We start from the raw sequence: 20,751 nt of genomic DNA on the forward strand, positions 1-20,751 counted from the left end.
TACGTCTCTTCCAGTCACGGGTTCTCACTAACTTATCTCTAGGATCTCATTTATGAAAGATTTTCTTTTATGCCAGGAACATGAACCAAGGTGTTGCAACATTTTTATTACAAGTGTATTTCACCATTCATACTATCAACTTTCTGGATCTAAAACTGAACTCATATGGTAGCTATCCTTGTGGCAAGCACAGCACAACCATAGAGAAGTTAAATCACTAAGCTGTACACTTGAAACTAAAGTTACATCGTGTGTCAACTATACTAACCTCCCCCCTACCCCCCTCATGAACAATAGGAGGATGATTACCAGGGCAGTCAACCAATGCTTCCATTTAAAAGTAAATTCCATTTAAAAGTAAAAGTAAAATACTTTTACTCTACTTACAGACCTTTCAAAATTCTTTAGTAAGGAATTAATGCTAATGTATGGTTGTGGTACTTTCCATATTCAACACTTTAAGTATATATTAATTCTGTGTATGGAAAAAAAAGCAGTAAAACATTAATGAAACTATTTTTGGGTTACCTAAGGCCAAAAGGAAGAATCATTTGCTGGCGTAAGTTTCTACATTGTTATTCCACTGCCCCAATGAAACATTTCTGCGCTCATTTGGTGCAGTAAACATCATTTATCCATTTCCCTTTTTTTAGTTCACTGTTCCAAGTCAGGGCAATAAACAAGGTTAAGTCTGATGACAGATATTAAAAGTACAACCACTGGTATATTATATCTGTAATCAAGAGAAACAAGAGGACTAGGCCCTTTTCCTTTTAGAAGAGAGGGGAGACAAAGTTAATTCGTTTGTACACATAGTAAGTTTTACATAACGTGGTATTTTAATATTATTAGATACTACCTAAAACTTGTGTTTAAAGAGCACCTTTAATATAACCAGCACTCAAAACTTTTTAATCTTAAAACTTTTCTCATATCACACTTAACAGTCTAAAGCAGCTAATCATATGTTTATTGTACTTATTGTAACAATTTGCAGGTTTCCTACCTCTGAGGAGGAATAAAAGGAAGGCAGAAGATTAAAATAAGTCCTATTTCAGCATAAAGAAAGGTTGCAACTGCCACCCACTGGAGTGTCATTTTTTTTCTCTCCACACCTAAATAGAGAAACACTTATTTTACTTTGTAGCCTTTTAGAGAAAAACTTGGTTAAAGGCCTTGAGGCGCAATGTTTTCGTCCAGGGGGCAGGCTGGCCAGACCCTCCTCTAATCCGGACCCACCTGGCCTTAACCCCCGGCGGGAAGGGCGGGGCAGCGCAGGGGTCAAGGGTGGGCCCGGAGGCCCGCGTTTCCACTTCCCCCGCGAGCCGAGCGGAACCGGCGAGGCGGCCTGCGCCGCACGGAGCACCTGCTGGCCCGCCACCCTCGCGGCGACAGCAGCCTAACACCACCCTCCACTAACGCCCGCGCCTAGGGGTCCTCCTTTTCCGTCAACGCGCCGCGCGCAGGGCCTGCTTCCGAAGTCCAAACGCGGAAGGGAGTTGCGCGACCCCGCGCGGCCAGGCGCTCCTCCCCGCCTCGGGGACCGCGGCCCCCGGGAGCTGTTTGGCCTTACCCCTCCTGCGGCCCGCCTGGTTCCGCGCGCCGCTCCGCGCCGCCGACGCGCGGGACGTCAGACGCCACGGCTGGGCGGGAGCTGGGGGCGGGGGAGGGGAGGGGAGGGGAGCGGGGCAGGGGAGAGCGCCCCACCCCCTCCCCCGTCCGGTTCTCGCGGCTCCGGATCCCAGCCCCCCAGCCCCGAACCTCGGGGCCCGCACCCCCCTCCCCCAAGTGGCTGGCAGCTTGAGGACGACGATTAGCGTTAATTGTTTCTTAATTGATGGTGGAGTTGGAGGGTGACTCACTTTTCGGGCGAGTGTTGCGGTTCCCGAATCAACTTCCTAAGAGCCGACTTTAAATTTCTAATAAAGTGTGGTTTGGGTGGGAGGGGTTGCGGTTAATCCGACGTTTTCTGAAAAAGCTTAGTGGGGTCCTGGAAGGAAAGGCTCCGGGAAGGCAGGGTTTGATGGGGTGATGCAATTCTGTGAACGTGTTTGAAAGGCGCTCCTTTCCTGTTCCGTCTCTTTTGGGGTAGAAACGGTTTTATTGTCCGGAATTAAGCTGTAGTTAAACGGTAGGGCCAGGATTGGGTGGCTGTGCAGCATTTTGCTCTTCTGAGAACGTGGAAGGATATGCAGCTTCAAAACATAGTTTCCTGCTCTTGTCCCTAGGCTGGAAAGAGACGATACACATAGGCTGGAAAGATACACTCTAAGGAGATGCTTGGGACTGATAGGAATAGAAAACTGTGTGTGTGTGTGTGTGTGTGTGTGTGTGTGTGTGTGTGTGTGTGTGCGCATTCCTTCAGTTACTGTTTTCCAGATTTCCAAATTGCGTGAATAACACTCAATTAGTAACCTTTTTCAATATTGACGTCAGGAATCCAAATGACCGTATTATCCTTCTGGACAGAATTATTTTGGGACTATCAAATGATGTAAATAGATAATTATAGGATATAAAAATACTTATTTTAATTTTTCATCTGTTTATTTTGCGGGAGTGCCACACGCACTAGCAGGGGAGGGTCAAAGAGAGAATCCCAAGCAGGCTCCACCCTGCAGACACTTTCCAGTCCTGGCGTGGGGAGTGGGGGAGACATGAAAGTCCTTGGAATCTAACAACTGGGCCACCCAGGCGCCCCTAAAAATACGTAAGTGCGTACTTTTTCTTATCACAAATACACCTGATCACATAGAAAAGAGAAAAAAGACTGAACAGTAAATTAACTACAGGGAAGGTTAAAAAAAAATCGTGTTTAGAACTCCATGCTCTTCCACACTGGTTCCTTTGAAAGCCTGCGCACCTTACTCTGTGCTCACACCACTAGAGTTAATTTACAAACATAAAAATTACTAATTTTGACTATAGCTCCCTATTTGCTTACATACTAATATCAAATAGAAAAGCCAGTTATCTTAAAAAATATGTTAACTGGAAAAGGAAAGCGTAAGATGTGCCTAAAAAAATAATGGCAACACAGTGCTTATTTTAAAAAGGATCCATTTAATATTCTCAAACTCCTGAATTTAGCAGTATTAGACACAGTTATCAAGTTTTCATGTTGGTAGTATAGACCAATATCTTAATTATGGAACTGTTTTGTTTTAACCTGATACTTAATTCTTACAGTAGTACATTTATCAATAACAATTCTATTAATAACACTACCAGACAATGGAACTTTAAAGTTAAAATTATTAACAAGGGGTGCCTAGGTGGCTCAGTTGGTTAAACCTCCAACTTGGGCTCAGGCCATGATCTCCCAGTTAATGGGTTCCAGCCAGGTGTGGACTCTGTGCTGACAGCTGAGAGCCTGCAGCCTGCTTGGGATTCTGTGTCTCCCTTTGCCTCTTTCCCCCTCAAAAGTAAACATTAACAAGATTTTAATTATTACACAAAAATTAAATTATCAGCCACTGGGAAGTACAAACATTAACATCATTAATAAATAACTAAACACCACTAAAAACCGTATGAAAATTAGGTTTTTAAGTTAATTAAATTTTGGGGGCATCTGATTGGCTCAGTTGGTTAAGAGTAGGCTCCTGATTTCATCTCAGGTCTTCATGTCAGGGTTGGTGAGATGGAGTCCCACATGGGGCTCTGTGCTGAAAGCAGGGAGCTTGCTTGGGATTCAGTCCCTCCCTCTCTCTGTCCTCCCCCATTGATGTGCACACACATGCTCTCAAATAAACTTAAATTTAAATTCTCTAAGAAAAATTTCAAATATATAATCATTTCCAGATTGGTTACCAAACTTTTTATAGGACATGGGGGACTAAAACTAATTTTATCATGTTAAGTGCAAGTGTATTTACCAAGTTCTCAAATTTCTAAGGATATAGATGGTTTGAAATGTAACAGTTAATGTCATTTAAAGAGTTTTATAGGTCTTTGTTTTACATTATAGAAAACATCACATGTAATTAAACTCAGTTACACAATTTAAAAACAAATTCAAGTATTGAATTGTGTCATTCAAGTATTAAGAAGTATCAGTTTGATTTCCCTATTTGAGTTTTTTTTTTTTAATGTTTTATACTTAAGACAGAAAGAGAAAAAGAGAGCATGAGCAGGGGAGGGACAGAGAGAGAGAGGGAGACAGAATCCAAAGCAGGCTCCAGGCTCTGAGCTGTCAGCACAGAGCCTGACATGTGGGGCTTCAACTCAAGAGCTGTGAGATCATAACTTGAGCTGAAGTTGGATGCTAAGCCTACTGAGCCCCCCAGGCACCCCTCCAATTTGAATTTTAATCTGAACCCTGAAAGTAATTCTATATTGAATTTCTTATTTCTTTTCATTTTATATAGAAGTTGGCATTTGTTCTGTCACTTCTTTGCACTTATTTACACTAAAATATACTTCATGTTAATTTACAGACACTAAGGAGTCATACTATTAGTATTAAAAGTTTTATTTATTTAAAAATATTAAAAACACAATTCCTGTAGGAAAAAAATTCTGAGCTTGTTTTAAATCCATGATAGGATTCAGAGCAATTATTTGTCAATGGTTGAAAGGGTGACCAGGATGTCTGAACCTAGGGTCTTCTTTAAAACTAAGTTTTGGTTCCACCCTAAAGATCCATTGAATCAGAATCTCTGAGGATGGGGTCTAAGACTGACTTAGCATATATTATTTTAATATATATAAATTGTTTTAATTTAGGAAGTCCGATCAAATCCCATAATGGTCTGTAAGGTAATCTAAGACTGCTGATGTGCTTGACAAAGCATTAAATACTCTTTTTTCCTGCCTTGAGGTTATCTTTTCCATCATGTACATTAAATGTTGATGGAAACACATATAAGGAGTTCCAAGTTCAAGAGCAATGTCAACCCAGTCCCAGATGCATTTCAGTGGGGTTTCCTCATATCCAGCAAACATGGCCGGGTTTGCTAAGAGTCCTCTTGCAACCATCACACCTACAAATTGAAGCACATCACATTTGTCGACACATGAACTCGTGGTTATGAGGCCAAACTTAATGAAACAAACTGAGAATACTGAAAAAGTATTATTACAAGGTTTCTCAATACTATATACTAGTCTAATTAAATTTTAAAACAATTTGATGTTTGTAAATCAAGAATATTTGTACTTACAAGAAATTAAAAAGTTTTTTTTAAAGACTTACATTAAACAATTCGTCTCTAGGGTTTTTTAAGGGTTAATCTGGATATTCATAAATTGGGTTTGCTTAAAGTTAGGTTTATCTGCAATCTCCCATCTAGCAGTAGTTACCACAGGCCGTGGTAAGCCTACAACTTAAGGGGATAATAAAACTATATAGCTGTATGTGCCTTTGGCTCCTGTGACAACTTGGTGTTCACGAATTCTCATTTTGATTCTAGATGTTCTATTTTACTAGTAGGCTGTCTAGAAGATAGCCTTCTTAACTGGCGGCTCATTGGATATGATGGTGGCAGAAAACTGACTGACTTACTTTACCCCACTTAAAACAAGGTACTGTTCCTAAGTAGAAGAGTTAACATAATTTTAATAAACGATTTAGCTTAAATCAGTACAACAGGAAAATATTGCTCCAATTTAAAGACAAATAATGAAAAATCACATTAACATTACTCTCCTACCTCCACTTTTTTTTTTTTGGTAATTCAAAGACAAAAAGCTCAAGTACTTATTTCTTACCATCTGTCCCAGTAATATGCCACACATTTTCTGCTTCTTTTAAGCTTCGAATATCTCCATTAGCAATTACAGGTATAGACATATTTTCCTTAATTATTTTAATGGCCTCATAGTGAACTGGCTGATGTCTCTCTTCAACAGTTCTTCCATGGACTGTAATCCAAGAAACTCCTGTTGCTTCAGCCTTTCGACAAAGATCTACAGTTCTTGTAAGGTCATCATGGATCCTATAATTTCAAAATTAAATCAGTCTATTCACAACATACAAATTTTAATGCTAAAACTAATAAGCCAAATAAAATATTTCGTCTGATACATTATTTAGTTAGCTTTGTTGTAATACAGTATCACCACATGCCGCTATCAGAAAGGCTTTGTTCAGAGATCAGTTTCCATTTTAGACTTCAAATTTAGCTATTTCACTATTGGCAAAAATGGGATGACAAATAAATTTCATCTAATGTACTCTGTACCCCTTTTAGTTTTGATAACTGAAAAAGTCATCCACGTACTGTCATGGAGGAATTGAAAGATGGTACCCTAATATCTGCTGTGTATGCTCCAAACCACAAATGGGAGAATAGACTACATTATCATAAAATGAAACTATTTTTTAAAATGTGTTATTTACTTTTGAGAGACAGAGAGACAGAGCACGAGTTGGGGAAGGTCAGAGAGAGAGAAGACGACACAGAATTGGAAGCAGGCTCCAGGCTCTGAGCTGTCAGTACAGAGCTGACACGGGGCTCGAACCCACAAACTGTATAATCATGACTTGAGCCGAAGTTGGACGCTTTACCGAATGAGCCACCCAGGTGCCCCAGTCATGAAATGTTTTTAATCTGTCACCGAAAGATTGATTCCTGGTTTATTTTCTTTTCATTGAGCATTTTAGTGTAAATATTTTTATTGTTTTTTCTATTCTTGGTACTGGGAATGTTTCTTAGCATTATTAATTAAGCAGTATGTGGAAAGAAACTGAGGGTTTCTTTTAAGGGAAAGTTTTTAAATAACAAAGGGAAGTTTTATTTTCTGTTAAAAAATACAAAAAGGAAGTTGTTCTGTTATTTTTATAAATAAAAATTATGGTACATGTTCATTTACTAAATTTCCTGTTTCAACATTTCCATATACAAGCTACCAATTTATTAAGGGTGGATACCCCTACACTCTTAGACAAAAGGAATAAACTTTTATATTATAAGTAAGGGACTGTCTTGTCAATAGATTGAAATATTGTCTTTACCTTATTTTAATAGATACTGAAAATCTGGGATTCTCCACTTGATTCCTTACTTGTTTCACCATATCTCGAACAAGCTCTGGCTGGTTTATTAAGCAAGCTCCATAGCCTTCTGCCATTGCCCACCTTTATAAAGCAGAAACAAATGACCTGTAAATAGCTGGAAGAGAAGATAGACTTCTAAAAGCACCATAAATGCATCTATTTCTCTACCTTAGTGACTTGGCATGAAATCAGATTTTTATAATTCATAGATCCAACATTTTAAAGTGGATCAATATGAGGTAAGGAAAGCCTGTTCCCAGATCAAAAAGTACTCAGGGGAAATGGTTTTCATTGGATATTGAGAAAATTAAATTAAAATTCATTCAACCAAAACAGACTTAGGTATTTGTAATTAATTGCAATTACTTCAGATTTTTAAAATTCCAAATTTGATGTTTATTATACATAACAAGATGCTTTATTAATCTTAATAGGAGAAAGATATTTTTGGCTTGCAGCATTCCAACACCACTAAATAGCTTATTTAACTCTCCTAATGAGTATACAAATATGTCTAATCTGGTTTGGATTATGATGTACTTAAAAAGTTGATTTTATTCTTTGGTCCTATTTTGAATTATTGACAGATAATTGAATACAGTGCCAAGAATGTAGAGATATTATTGTCAAATTAAGCATCACATCAAAACCCAGTTATTTAGACTCACCCAAATAACTATGGTATAGAAAGAAAAGGTAATTATAAGAAGGTATTCTTTTTATTTATTTTATTTTTGAGAGACAGAGAGAGACAGCATGAGCAGGGGAGGGTCAGAGAGAGAGGAGACACAGAATCCAAAACAGGCTCCAGGCTTTGAGCTAGCTGTCAGTACAGAGTCTGACGCGGGGCTTGAACCCATGAACCAGAGATCATGACCTGAGCCAAAGCCAGATGCTTAACTGATTGAGCCACCCAGGTGCCCCTAAGAAGGTATTCTTATAGAGAAAATTAATTAGGAGAAAACAAGTGATAATCTCCCAAATCACAGAATCATAGTTTCTTGTTTGACATGGCAATAAAAATTCCTATTAGGGACTGCCATAAATGTTCAAGTGGTGCATAACTACTATGGATGATGTTCGAGGTAGATCCACACATAAAAAAATTCTAGTGGTGAGGTGAGACAAAACTTGTCAAGGGTCTATATAGTTTAAGGCATCATAAAATACCTTTGCATATATATGTTCCTAAATTATCTTTCCTTATGTTTTCTTGCTTCTTAATTGGAAGCCCAAGTGCTTTAACTCTATTTTCTTTACTTTCTAATTCTTGGAAAATTGGAGAAATAGTTTACCATGTTCACAGAGGTTTATTTCCTAATTTTTTTGGGAAAATTCTTCCAACTTCTTTGAGCTTTACCTCTGAGGGCAACCACAGTTAATGTCTATTCCATTTGCATAAGGACAGACTATACGAGCAGCATCAGATAAAAGTCTTGCATCATTAGCAGCAAACTGAACAATCAATGGGCAATCACCTGAAAAAACGAATAGCTCAACATTAAAATTTACAGAAACATGCAGGTGCACACACACCCCCCATCAAACTCTTCACGTTTGTACAGAATAACAATAAGTATGTTTAGTCTAAGAAGCATCTGTTGAAACAAGCATTAAACTAATTTAAAAAATTTTAAATTGAAAGTAATTTATTACATTTAGTACAAATTCAAACAGTATAAAATTTGATAAAATGAAAATTATAACACTCTTGACAAACATCACATTTCTGAAGGTGAGAATTAGCTTATTGTATTCCAGAACAATTTTATGTATACCTGTAAAATTTAAACAAACGTGAACATTCTATACACATTTCTATGCTTACTGCTTTTTCTCCCCCTAATGCATCTGGGAGCTGTACTTGGATCTATTTTGTTTTCAGTAGTGGATTCTTCTGTATGGATGACCATACAGTGTACTTCTAGATTGTTTTTCATTTGTGGCTTTTGCCAACAATGCTGTGATGAGGCTCTATTACATACATGCTACTCTTAGTCTATTCATAGGGTAAATTCCCAGGAATGTAACTGCTGGATAGGCAGCTAACATTTTGAAAGACATCACGAAGTTTTCTTTCAAGTTTACCGACACAGATATGCAATGCTATGGATGAAAGTTGTTTCCTCACAAACATATTCTATGTTGTATATCCAACAGTGTATATTTTTATGTGTAGGCTCTTTCTCCATGTTCTTTGCCTAGTTTTCTATGTGTAATTTTTCTTTTCATTTTCTTTAAAAACTTTTTTTTAACATTTTTTATTTATTTTTGAGAGACAGAGAGAGAGAGAGACAGAGCAAGCAGGGGAGGATCAGAGAGAGAGGGAGGTACAGAATCTGAAGCAGACTCCAGGCTCTGAGCTAGCTGTCCGCACAGAGCCTGATGTGGGGCTTGCACCCACATACTGTGAGATCACGACCTGGGCCAAAGTTGGACGCTTAACTGACTGAGCCACCCAGGCGCCCCCACGGATTTGGGATTTCTATGGCAATTCACTGATTTACAGGACTATTAAAGAACAGGAGAGTTGGCTTTTCCTTGAGGATATAGGAAGTTTTTCTCTTTATAACTTAGTTATAGAATTTCAATTTAATAACTGTCTATTGGTCTAATATATTTTCAACACAGGGCTAGAAGCTAAGAATACATACAAATCAATGAGAGATAATTCCAGACTTTATGGAGCCCATAGTCTAGTGGATGAGATATAGGCCTACAAAGAGGAAATTATAATACAGTAGGATTAAGTACAACAGAAAGTCTGCATTTAAGAGAGGATAAAAGTGGAGGGTGATCAGGAAAGCTCCTTGGCAACAAGCTCAGAGAGCCGAGTTAAGAAGCATGTAGTGTCGTTTGCCAGAGAGCTATGGGTCTGAAGGGCAGGCAGGCATGGCTGAGAAAAGGATAGTCTAGGCAGAGAAGTATGAGCAGATGGGGCATATTTAGGGACTTAAAATAAGTTCGTATTTTTAAAGAATAAAGTTGGTGGGCTGTGGAGAGAAACTAATGCAAGATAAAGTTGCAAAGGTGTATTCAGAGGCTGGATCGGGGAACATTATATATTATACACAGGTGTTGGGGTTTTTTTGTTTGTTTGTTTTAAAGTAATCTCTACCTGCCCAACCTGGGCTCAAACTCACCACCTTGAGATCAGGAGTCACATACTCTACCAATCGAGCCAGCCACGCACCCTGGCAGGTAGGAATTTTACTCTTTAGGCCACTTGTTCTCAATCTTTACTCAGAATCACCTGGAGGGCTTTTTAAAACAGATTGCTGGGCCATATACCCAGAGTTCCTGATTCAGTGGGCCTGGGGCAAAGCCTGGAAATTTCCATTTCTTTCTTTCTTTCTTTTTTTTTTAAAGTAGGCTCCACATTGGGGCTTGCACTCACAACCCTGAGATCAAGACCTGAGCTGAGACCAAGAGCTGAAAGCGCTACAGACTGAGCCTCCCAGGTGCTTCTGGAAACTTTCATTTCTAACAAGTTCCAGATGCTACTGATGCTGAGGTGTGGGCTACTGCCCTTTGAGAACCACTACTTTAGGTGTGAGGAGTCTAAAAAGGGTTTTAAGCAGGGAAGAGAGGTGATCAAATTTACATTTTAGGAAGGGTCACTTTGGGCTATTTGGAGGATGGTTTGGAATGGGGCAAGACTGGAGGCAGTGAGACAGGAACCTAATAGCTCAATGAGAGAATGGGGCCCTAAGGAAGGCTGACCTCACACTTAGATACATCATCCACAGTTTACAAGACACTGAATAAAAACATACTTAAAAAACTAAAAGATTTAAAAACAAAATCTCTGAATTGTGTTTTCTTTGATTTGACAAGATTTGTTTCACTCTTTAAGTTTTATAAAGTCAGCAAATTCTGGGTTTCACATACCTTGGTTTGTAGTAAATTCGCTGTCTCTGGCTTTTACAGATCTGATGAAATCAGCGGCAACTATCATTGGTGTATAGCACAGATCGCAACTGTATTTTCTTACTAGTGTTCTAAAAGCCAACCTGTGAGCACATAAAACTTTAATTAGGCATTCTGAAAATACCATAATCATATGTACTACCAAGTTTTATTTAATTATTAAATATTTATTAGAGGAAAGTTCTCCCTTTAAAGGATAGAGTAGATGTACTTTTCCCTATTCTTGCTGTTAAAAAGAAAGCCTAAGTTGGAGTCATTTGGCCCTATGGGCAAACTTAGAGTTTCAACCTATCCCAGGAATGTGACCTTTTAAAAGTTGATCTGAAATTGCTTGATCAGCAATAGTAAGGTAATCTCCATGATAAACAAACAAACAAAAGATTGGCCTGAACCAATCTTTTCTCTTTTTTTTTTTATTTTTGCTAATAACGTCTTGTTCCACCCTCTTTCCTGCAAAAACCCCCCATTTTGTACAACTCCATGGGACCTCTCTACTTGTTAAGTGGGATGCTGTCTGATTCATGAACTGCTTAATAAAACCAGTGAAAGCTTCAAATTTACTCAGTTGACTTTTTTTTTTAACACTGCTCAGTATATTATATATTAAACAAACATTAGAAAGCTCCGAAAGGTGGAGAGGAGAGTAGATTGGCTAGTGACCTTGGGACCTGAGGAAAAACAGTGCTAAGTTCCCAGGGTTTCCTTTTGGCCTCAAACATCCTATATTTGGACTTGAAGAAGCTGGCAACCTGGAAATAGCAATGAGTGCAGACAAAAGGAGCCCCACAAAAGTCAGCTCTCTCTTAACCAAAGGACTAGGAAATGGGGAAGCCTCGCAAGACAGAACAATTTTAGAGAATAATGGCTCTACTCCAAACACCAGAGACAAAACCGTGGCCCCACCTCCAGAAGCAAAGGCTGAGTGGGGAGCTTAGACTTCTACTTTTCCAAAGCTTTGTTTAAGGTGCTGCAACACCCCCCATAGTGTTGTCAGGAAAGGCCAGGGAGCTGAACTTTAATACATTCTGGCCAGTAACTTTAACACTTTCTCCCTTCCATTGTTAAGGGGTATCGAAGGATGCTTAGTGACGGGTTAGGACTTTCAATATAGCCGAGTAGTTATCAAGCTCCCCTCTCCACGGGGAGCTGGAAATCCAAACTCCTGCTCAGCAATAATCAGGGTGCCCCTGCCTCCAGAGTGTCAAAGGAGACCGAATAGGGAATCTGGACTTCTACTTTCATAACATAGTAATGAGGTAGTGCTTTCTTATTCCTCTCCTGCTATATAGTGATGTCAGGGGGAAAAAAAAAGTTAACCACAAGGTTCAATATTCAGAATCAATCCATGTATTCCACCACATTAAAAGGCTAAAAGAAAAATCCCATGATTATACCAATCAGTGCAGAAAAAGCATTTGACAAAATAATATTCATGATTTTAAAAAACCCACAGGAAAACAGGAATACAGAGGCAGTTTCTTAACTTGATAAAGAGCATCCACAAAAACTTACAGCTAACATACTTAAAAATGAAAAAGAGAACATATATCCCCTGATCAAGAACAAAACAGGGGCACCTGGATGGCTTAGTCGGTTAAGCATCTGACTTTGGCTCAGGTCATGATCTCGCAGTTTGTGAGTTTGAGCCTTGCATCAGGCTCTGGGCTGACAGCTCCAGCATTTTCCAGTATTAAATTACTCTTGCATCTTTGTCAAAAATCATTTGGGCAGGGGCTCCTGAGTGGCTCAGTCATTTCAGACTCCTTTTTTGATTTTGGCTCAGGTCATCATTCCACAGTAGTGAAATCGAGCCCCATGTCGTCTTCCACACTGAGCATGAAGTAGAGCCTGCTTAGGATTCTCCCTCTCCCTCTCTCCCTCCCTCTCTCTCCCTCTTCCTCTCTCCCTCCCTCCCTCCCTCTCTCTCTCTCTCTCTCTCTCTAATTAAAAAAAAAAGTCATGTGTTTTTTATCTGCATTCTTTAGTCTATCCTATGATCTATGTTTCTATTTATCCACCAATCTTGATTTACAGTAGCTATTTAGTAAAAATTGGGTAGACTGATTCCTCCTACTTTGTCTTCCTCAATATTGTTTTAGTTATTGTAGTTCTGTTGCCTTTCTAAATAAATTTTAAAACGGTCTTTATCTACAACATACGTTGCTGGAATTTCCAGAAGAATTTTTTTCAATTTTTTCTTACTTATTTATTTTTGAGAGAAAGAGCATGAGCAGGGAGGAGCAGAAAGAGGGAAACAACCTTTCAACAAATAGTACTGAAGTAATTAGACATCCATAGGCAAAGAAACAAAACAAAACAACCCTCAACCTAAGGCTCACATTTATAAAAAATTAAATAAAAATGGATTATGGACTTAAATGTGAAACAAAAAAAACAAGACTCTGGGAAAAATTAGGAGAAAATCTTTAGGGTCAAGAGCTATACTAGGGGCGCCTGGGTGGCTCAGTCGGTTAAGCCTCCGACTTCAGCTCAGGTCAGATCTCACGTTCGTTCGTGGGTTCGAGCCCCGCGTCAGGCTCTGTGCTTAGAGCTAGCTCAGAGCCTGGAGCCTGCTTCTGGTTCTGTGTCTCCATCTCTCTCTGACCCTCCCCCTCTCATGCTCTGTCTCTCTCTGTATCAAAAATAAATAAAACATTAAAAAATTAAAAAAAAAAGAGCTATACTAAGTTTTCTTACATTTGATATGAAAAGCACAATTTACAAAAGGAAAAACTGGTAAATTAGACTAAATTATTAAAAAAAATTTTGCTCTGCAAAATTAAGAGGATGAAAAGACAAACTACATACTAGGGGAAAATATTTATAAATCACATATCTGACAAAGGAACAGTATCTAGAATATACAGAGAACTCTCAAAACTCAATAGTAAACAAAAACCCAACAACAAAAACATGATCAAAAAATGGGCAAAGGGCTTGAGTAGGCATTTCCCCAAAAAAGATAAACATACGGTCAATAAGCACATGAAAAGATGCTAAACATCATTAGGGAAATACAAAAAGTACAGTAGGATAGTACTTTACATCCGTTAGGATGGCTACAGTAAAAATAAACAATATAATAAGTATTGGTGAGGATGTTGAGGAATCAGAACTTTTTTTTAAGTTTTTTTTAATGTTTTATTTATTTTTGATACAGAGAGAGACAGAGCATGAGAGAGGGAGGGGCAGAGAGAGAAGGAGACACAGAACCAGAAACAGGCTCCAGGCTCTGAGCTGTCAGCACAGAGCCTGACACAGGGCCTCAAACCCACAAACGTGAGATCTGACCTGAGCCAAAGTCGGAGGCCCAAACGACTGAACCACCTAGGCACCCCCAGAATTCTTATACACGGCTGGTGGGAATGTAAAAATGGAAAACAATATGGTGGTTCCTTAAAAAACTAAAAATAGAATTGTCATATGATCCAGCACTCTCTTCTGGGCATATACACAAAAGAACTGAAAGTTTTATTTATACATCCATGTTCATAGCAACATTATTTGTGATAGCCAAAAGATGGAAGCAGCCCAAGTATGCATCAATGAAGATATAAAATGTAGTATATAGTATATGCATACAATGGAGTATCATTCATCCTTAAAAAAAAGAAGGAAATTCTGATACATGGCTAAAACTTTAGGATATGATGCCAAGTGAAATAAGCTAGTCTCAGAAAAACAACTATTGTATGATTCCAGTTATATGAAGTATCTAGAGTAGTCAAATTCAAAGAGAGTGAAAGTTGAGGGGTGCCTGGGTGGCTCAGTTGGTTAAGCGTCCTGCTTTGGCTCAGGCCATGATCTCACAGTTTGTGGGTTCGGGCCCCGCGTCGGGCTCAGAGCTTGGAGCCTGCTTCAGATTCTGTATCTCCCTCCCTCTCTGACCCTCCCCTGCTCGCACCATCTCTCTCTGTCACTCAAAAATAAATAAAAAACACTAAAAAAAAACCCAAAGAGAGATAAAGTTGAATGATGGGTGCCAGGGGATGGGGGGTGGGGGTGGGGGAATAAGGAGTTATAGTTTACCGCATATAGAATTTCAGCTTTTTAAAATGAAGAGTTTTGTAATAATGTGTATGCATTTAATACCACTGAACTATAAACTTATAAATGTTTAAAATGGTAAATTTTAAGTTGTATTTTACCACAACTGACAAAATTTTAAAAGACCAACTCAATAGTAAAAAAAAGCCAACAATCTAAGTAGATTATTGGCCAAAGACATAAAGAAACGTTTCTTCAGCCATACACAGATGGCAAGTCAACACAGGAAAACATTTTCAACATCACTAGCTATAAGGGAAATGGATATTAAAGCCATAGTGAGATATTGCTACACACCTGTCAGCTGGCTAAAGTAAAAAGCATGACATATCAAAAGTTGGTGAGGATGAGGAAAAACTAGATCCCTCATACTCTGTTAGTGGAAGTGTGAAACAGTATAGGCACTCTGGAAAATTCAGCAGTTTCTTAAAAAACTAAACATAGTTACCTCATGACCCAGCAATTGTAGTTCTGGGGATTTGTCTCAGACATATCAAGTCTTATATTCAAACAAAAACCTCTGCATGAATGTTCATATTTACTTAATATCCTTTTACTTAATACCCACTATATGTTTATAGGTGGGAGTTAGAAGCACTATCTTTATCTGTAGATACAAAAAGTGAGGTTTGCAAGGGTTCTTTACTCGGAGCCCTGCACATAACAGGCAAATGGTAACACCAGCACTCAAGCCTAGATCATGATCCCAAAGCTAGGTGTTTGATGATCCCAATGTGGTGGGGCGGTCTTAACTTTAAAAGTCAGAGCAGAAGAAGGAAATCAGTTCTTCATTCTTTAACCATTTAATAATGCTTACTTTGAATATCGAACCATTGGGGCACAGATTTTCACCAGCTGCCCAGAATGAAACATTTCTATTGGATCTTTTTTTCTTTCTTGACATATTGTGCTTCGTATGCAGTCACTCTTCATGAATACAGATTTGTCTCAAATCTGAAAAAGACAGTTTGCATAGAGAAAAATTACTCTCACTAGATGAATTCCCATCATTTTAACAATTTCAATTGCCAAGAATATATATTTCTCATCAGCCTTGTGGGCTCAGGAATCTTTTTAGCTTCTTTTCACACTATCAAATAGGATACTACAGAATCCTGTCTCTGTAAGTCACTGACAGTTTTTAGTACACTATGAAATCATCACGTTTATATATTCAGTATAAATTATGCTTGCTCGTGTCAAACACTAACAGTTGCAAATTCTATACTTAATTCACTAAAGTAACATTTTCTGCTCAAATTAATAAATGCTCAAGATGTGGAAAAATACAAGGTTTTTTTCTTAGTTTACTATGGTTTTTGATGTAATATTTTAAATTTCACATGTTACTCTGTTTGGTGTTGACAAACCAGAAAAGATTTGATCTGAATTAATTTCATAGATAAGACTGTGTCTGGCACTTTGCAATACCTTGTTTTATACAGGAAAGCTAAATGGTATTAACTGAACAACTTTAAGTAGTTATTGTTTCAAAAGATCTACTGGTCTGTTTAAGGTTTTTTAATTTAATTTAATTTTTTGAGAGACAGAGCATGAGCAGGGAAGGTACAGAGAGGGAGACACAGAATCTGAAGGAGGCTCGAAGTTCTGAGCTGTCAGCACAGAGCCTGACGCGGGGCTCTAACCCACAACAGTAAGATCATGACCTGAACCGAAGTTGGACACTCAGCTGACTGAGCCACCCAGGTGCCCCTGTTTAAAGCTTATTTTTTTAAGTTATTTATTTATTTATTTTTTGAGAGACAGAGAGAAACAGTGTGAGCAGGGGAGGGTCAGAGAGAGAGAGAGACACAGAATCCGAAGCAGGCTCCAGGCTCTGTGCTAGCTGTCAGCACAGAGCCCGACACGGGGCTTGAACACATGAACCGTGAGATCATGACCTGAACCGAAGCCAGATGCTTAACCGACTGAACCACCCAGGCGCCCCAGGTTTATTCTTATTTACAAATCTTATTCTAAATGAGGCAAAACAGCCTTTATAAAAAAAAAATTAAATGTGGTATCATCTAGCAAAAATTTCAATTATCACCATATATTTGCATAATAAATCACTTTTATAACCCTATGCACTTATAATTACTTTTTATTTATTTATTTTGAGAGAGAGAGAGAATGCAGGGGACAGGCAGAGAGAGATGGAGAGAGAGAATCCCATGCAGGCACTGTGCTGTCAGTGCAGAGTCTGACTTGGGGATCAATTTCATGAACCCTTAAGATCATGACCTGAGGCAAAATCCAGAGTCGGACACTTAACTGACCGAACCACCCAGGCACCCCAGCACTTGTAATTAATTTTATGGAGCATGGTATTAACACATGTCAGTTTCTTCTGGAGTTTTTGAGGGCATGGCCATGTATTGATTCATTCAACACATATTAAGCTCCGGCTACGTGTTGGGAAAACAAATGAAAATACATTTCCTGTGTCCTTAAATATTAGACATACTTACACAAAATGACAGTTCTAATACATACACTTACACACAATTTAACTGTTGTGGGAACAACTGTCTAGAGAAAGGAGGTGGGTCATCAACAGTGGAGGAGGGAGAACTTGAGCTAACATATGCGGGCAATGGGGGGCTGTCCTGTTAGAGAACAACACATACAAAACCACAGAGGCTAGAAAATGCTTGCTGTTTTCAGTGAACCATCAGTAGTCATGTTATTTGATCAGACTAGAGAGGGAGTGAGAAGGCTTAGATAATCATGGGCCTTATGTCCCAGGTTAATATTTCTTAGATTTTATACTGTAGGGCCTTGTTTCTAAACCATTTTTCCACCTGTATGGGTGATTTTTCATGTGTTCAACCTGCTAATATGTGCATATGAGATACTTCCAGACACAGCAAATTATTTTTATTTACAGGCTGTACATCTCTCCTTGCATATTTGTCAATGAAACATTTTAGCAGGAAAATGATATGATTTCTGATTTAGAAAGATTTCACTGGATGGGGTAGGGCTTTTGGCAAAATATCAGAAGGGAGGCTATTGTAGTAAAGCAGGCCAAATGCATAATGAATATCTGACCTGGGACTCTAAGAAAAAGAGAACACACTTAGGGGCTATTTAGAAATAAAAATAAACTGGCAAGATATTTAGGAGGTGGAAATCACTTCAGAACTTACATACTGCGAGAGTTCTAGAATGACATGTACATTTTGGCTTTAGAGGCTAGGTTGATGACAATTCCAATTAATGAGACAGAAAACCAGAAGGAGGAACAGGTTTTAGCAGGGAAACACGAGTTCATATTTGGGCACACTGAACTTGAGGTGCTCATGGGATTTCTAGATGGTGATGCCTCAAAACTGCTTATGCAGATATAGTGCTCAGAAAAAGCTAGGGATATAGACTGAGAGTCTTAAACCTTTAGGTAATAAGTTAAAACTAACAACATGGACAAAATACTTGACAATTCTACATCCTGCAAGAAATCCCCAGAGGCACCAACTTTTAAGTAAAAGAGAAAAAAAATAATGCAAAGGAGACAGAGAGAGGAATTCTGGAGGTGGGAAGAATAAACCTGAAGAGTGATATTCAAAAACCGAAGAGAGGGGAGAGTAATAAGGAGGGAGGGGATAAGCATTTTAAACATCACAGAAAAGGACTAAACACCATGTAATAGGAGGTAGGTCATTAGTGACTTCAACAAGAACGATTTCATTCTTACTCATATTTGTAGTTCCAGTACACGGCACAAAGACCTTCTTCACTATGTTTTGCCGAATGAATAAACCAGTAGCTTTCAGCCTCGGTTGTACATTAGAATAATCTGGGGAGGTGTTTAATTTTTTACTGTTTATTTATTTTGTTTTTTTTAATGTTTTATTTATTTTTGATACAGAGAGAGAGAGAGCATGAGAGGGAGAGGGGCAGAGAGAGAAGGAGACACAGAACCAGAAACAGGCTCCAGGCTCTGAGCTAGCTGTCAGCACAGAGCCCGATGCGGGGCTCGAACCCACGAACGTGAGATCTGACCTGGGCCGAAGTTGGCACCTTAACCACTGAGCCACCCAGGCGCCCCAACTGTTTATTTATTTTGAGCGAAAGAGAGCGAGCGAGTGAGTGTGCACATTAACTGGGGGGAGGGGCAGAGGGAGAAAGAGAGAGACACAGAATCGGAAGCAGGCTCCAGGCTCTGAGCTGTCAGTACAGAGCCGGACGCGGGGCTCTAACTCACCAACTGTGAGATCATGACCTGAACTGAAGTCAGAAGCTCAACCAACTGAGCCACCTAGGTGCCCCTATCCGGGAAGGTTTTAAGAATCAGGATGCTCATACCATATATACTCCAGATCAATTAGATGTGAATCTCTGGGCTTAGGATGCAGGTAGAGGTGGGTTTTTAAACCTCTACAGGTGATTTCAATGTGTAGTTAAGCTCAATAAACAAACCCATAAACTACAAAGCACCTGGTACAACTGTTTGTTCACTGGGGTTTCTCCTTTACTTACCAGCTCCTTTGGGACAAGACAGGAATTGAGTCTTGTGTATAAACTCATGCAGGTGTGTATGGTTTGGACTCAAAACTCTTCCTTAAATAAATGTTGTAACTTTTCTAGAATCTTCCAACGTAAAAGCCAAGAAAAGGAACCCATAATTCAAAGAGATTGCTTATTTATTAACATTAAAGAATGCTTGAAAATGTTGTATATTATGGATAATGAAATCTAATGTGAGTCTGTGGGTCTGAGCACCATGCCCTTGACAATTCATGTGACCTTCATTCAGAACAATTCTAGTCAGACCGTGATTGAGACCAAAAACATTAGGGAAAAAGCTGAAACAAAAAGAAAACATAAGGCAGTGTATTAAGAGACTTGCTCACTGGAGTGTTTATGAGTATTAAGTGCACAAAGTACTGGTCTAGCACCTTTTTGAAATATGGTTAGAATCGAGAGAATCATGTACCTCTGCAATTAGGAAAAACTGGTTTCCTGTGTACAGAAGTTATATTAGTCTTTTAATGTAGAAAAGCTTAATCTTCTTGCGCAAGTGTGGCTGACCTAATTATCAGTATCCATCTTTGTAGAAATCTAAACGAATAATGCATATATATTAGCGGAGAAGACAATGGGAATTAATTTGACAACTTCAATACTGATAGTTAAGATATGGAAAATCCATCAGTTTGTAATAGGAAAAAGTTTGGTATCACTCATAACATGTAGCTGTAACGGAGAGGAAGAAGAAGAAAAAGCTTAAGTTCCAAGGGAGGGCAGAAACCGAGTCTATTCGTCTTTTCCTGGTTCAGTCTTCCTTCTTCACCGACCTTAGGCTCTCCCTAACTCCTCGCTATTCATTCCAGGCAAGCTTCCTTCCCAAGCTTTCCCTCCAGCCTTTACCCCAGGACAGCGGCCAAGCCCTGGGACACGAAAGGCTGGGTAGTTCCTAACCCCCAGCTGTGCTTGCGGAAAGCAAGCGAAACTCCCAGAAACCTCCGCTCTTCTGTCCATCCTCCACCGAGAGGCCCCGGTTCTTAGGTTAAATACTTGCATACACTTCGGCCAGGTTCCGGAGCCCACCTTTTTTTCAATCCGGGGAACGATGCCAGCCCCAGGTGCGCGACGGGAGACGGCGCGCGGCGCCAACCCCACAGCCTCGGCTTCCCTCGCGCGCCGGGCCCTGGGTGCCCGCCAGCTCCCGGACCCACAGCAGCTGCCGGGCGAGATTCGCCCAGCCGCGGCCGCTTAGCGATTCTCCAAGCCGGCCAAGAGCCGCGGGCTGGGCGGCGCGGGCGGCGCGG

General features: G+C 39.4%; 2 protein-coding genes across 4 annotated transcripts in view; both read right to left on the reverse strand.

The window, feature by feature from the left end:
• BCAP29 (B cell receptor associated protein 29) overlaps positions 1-2,211 on the reverse strand; it is a 48,323-nt gene extending 46,112 nt beyond the window's left edge. The window contains exons 1-2 of one of the 3 annotated variants that reach the window (XM_029927155.1): positions 1,863-2,211; positions 1,007-1,115 (exon numbers count right to left, since the gene is read on the reverse strand). In XM_029927155.1, coding sequence (XP_029783015.1) covers positions 1,007-1,098 — 92 coding nt within the window. In that variant the 5' untranslated portion in view covers positions 1,099-1,115; positions 1,863-2,211. Of the gene's footprint in view, positions 1-1,006; positions 1,116-1,239; positions 1,549-1,573; positions 1,645-1,862 lie in introns of those variants that run through there. The other 2 variants (XM_029927136.1, XM_029927146.1) reach the window with 2 other exon arrangements.
• Positions 2,212-4,456: 2,245 nt separating this feature from the next.
• DUS4L (dihydrouridine synthase 4 like) lies at positions 4,457-20,735 on the reverse strand. The gene is made up of 7 exons (XM_029927125.1): positions 20,531-20,735; positions 15,795-15,931; positions 10,892-11,013; positions 8,361-8,478; positions 6,959-7,081; positions 5,713-5,939; positions 4,457-4,985 (listed from the first exon to the last, which is right to left on the reverse strand). The coding sequence occupies exons 2-7, from the start codon at positions 15,908-15,910 to the stop codon at positions 4,738-4,740; spliced, it is 954 nt and encodes a 317-aa protein (XP_029782985.1). The 5' UTR covers positions 15,911-15,931; positions 20,531-20,735; the 3' UTR covers positions 4,457-4,737.
• Positions 20,736-20,751: the final 16 nt, after the last annotated feature.

This window comes from Suricata suricatta, chromosome 2 (genome assembly GCF_006229205.1).
Source record: "Suricata suricatta isolate VVHF042 chromosome 2, meerkat_22Aug2017_6uvM2_HiC, whole genome shotgun sequence".
Classification (NCBI taxonomy): Eukaryota; Metazoa; Chordata; class Mammalia; order Carnivora; family Herpestidae; genus Suricata; species Suricata suricatta.

What these genes read in the sequence shown, in the direction of transcription:
- DUS4L (XM_029927125.1), bottom strand. Translation starts at nt 15,910, where the DNA reads ATGAAGAGTGACTGCATACGAAGCACAATATGTCAAGAAAGAAAAAAA. An exon ending in CGAATTTACTACAAACCAAG is followed by an intron (nt 8,479 to 10,891) that starts GTATGTGAAACC and finishes TCGTTTTTTCAG; the next exon opens with GTGATTGCCCATTGATTGTT. An exon ending in GCATATTACTGGGACAGATG is followed by an intron (nt 4,986 to 5,712) that starts GTAAGAAATAAG and finishes TTCAATTTGTAG; the next exon opens with GTGTGATGGTTGCAAGAGGA.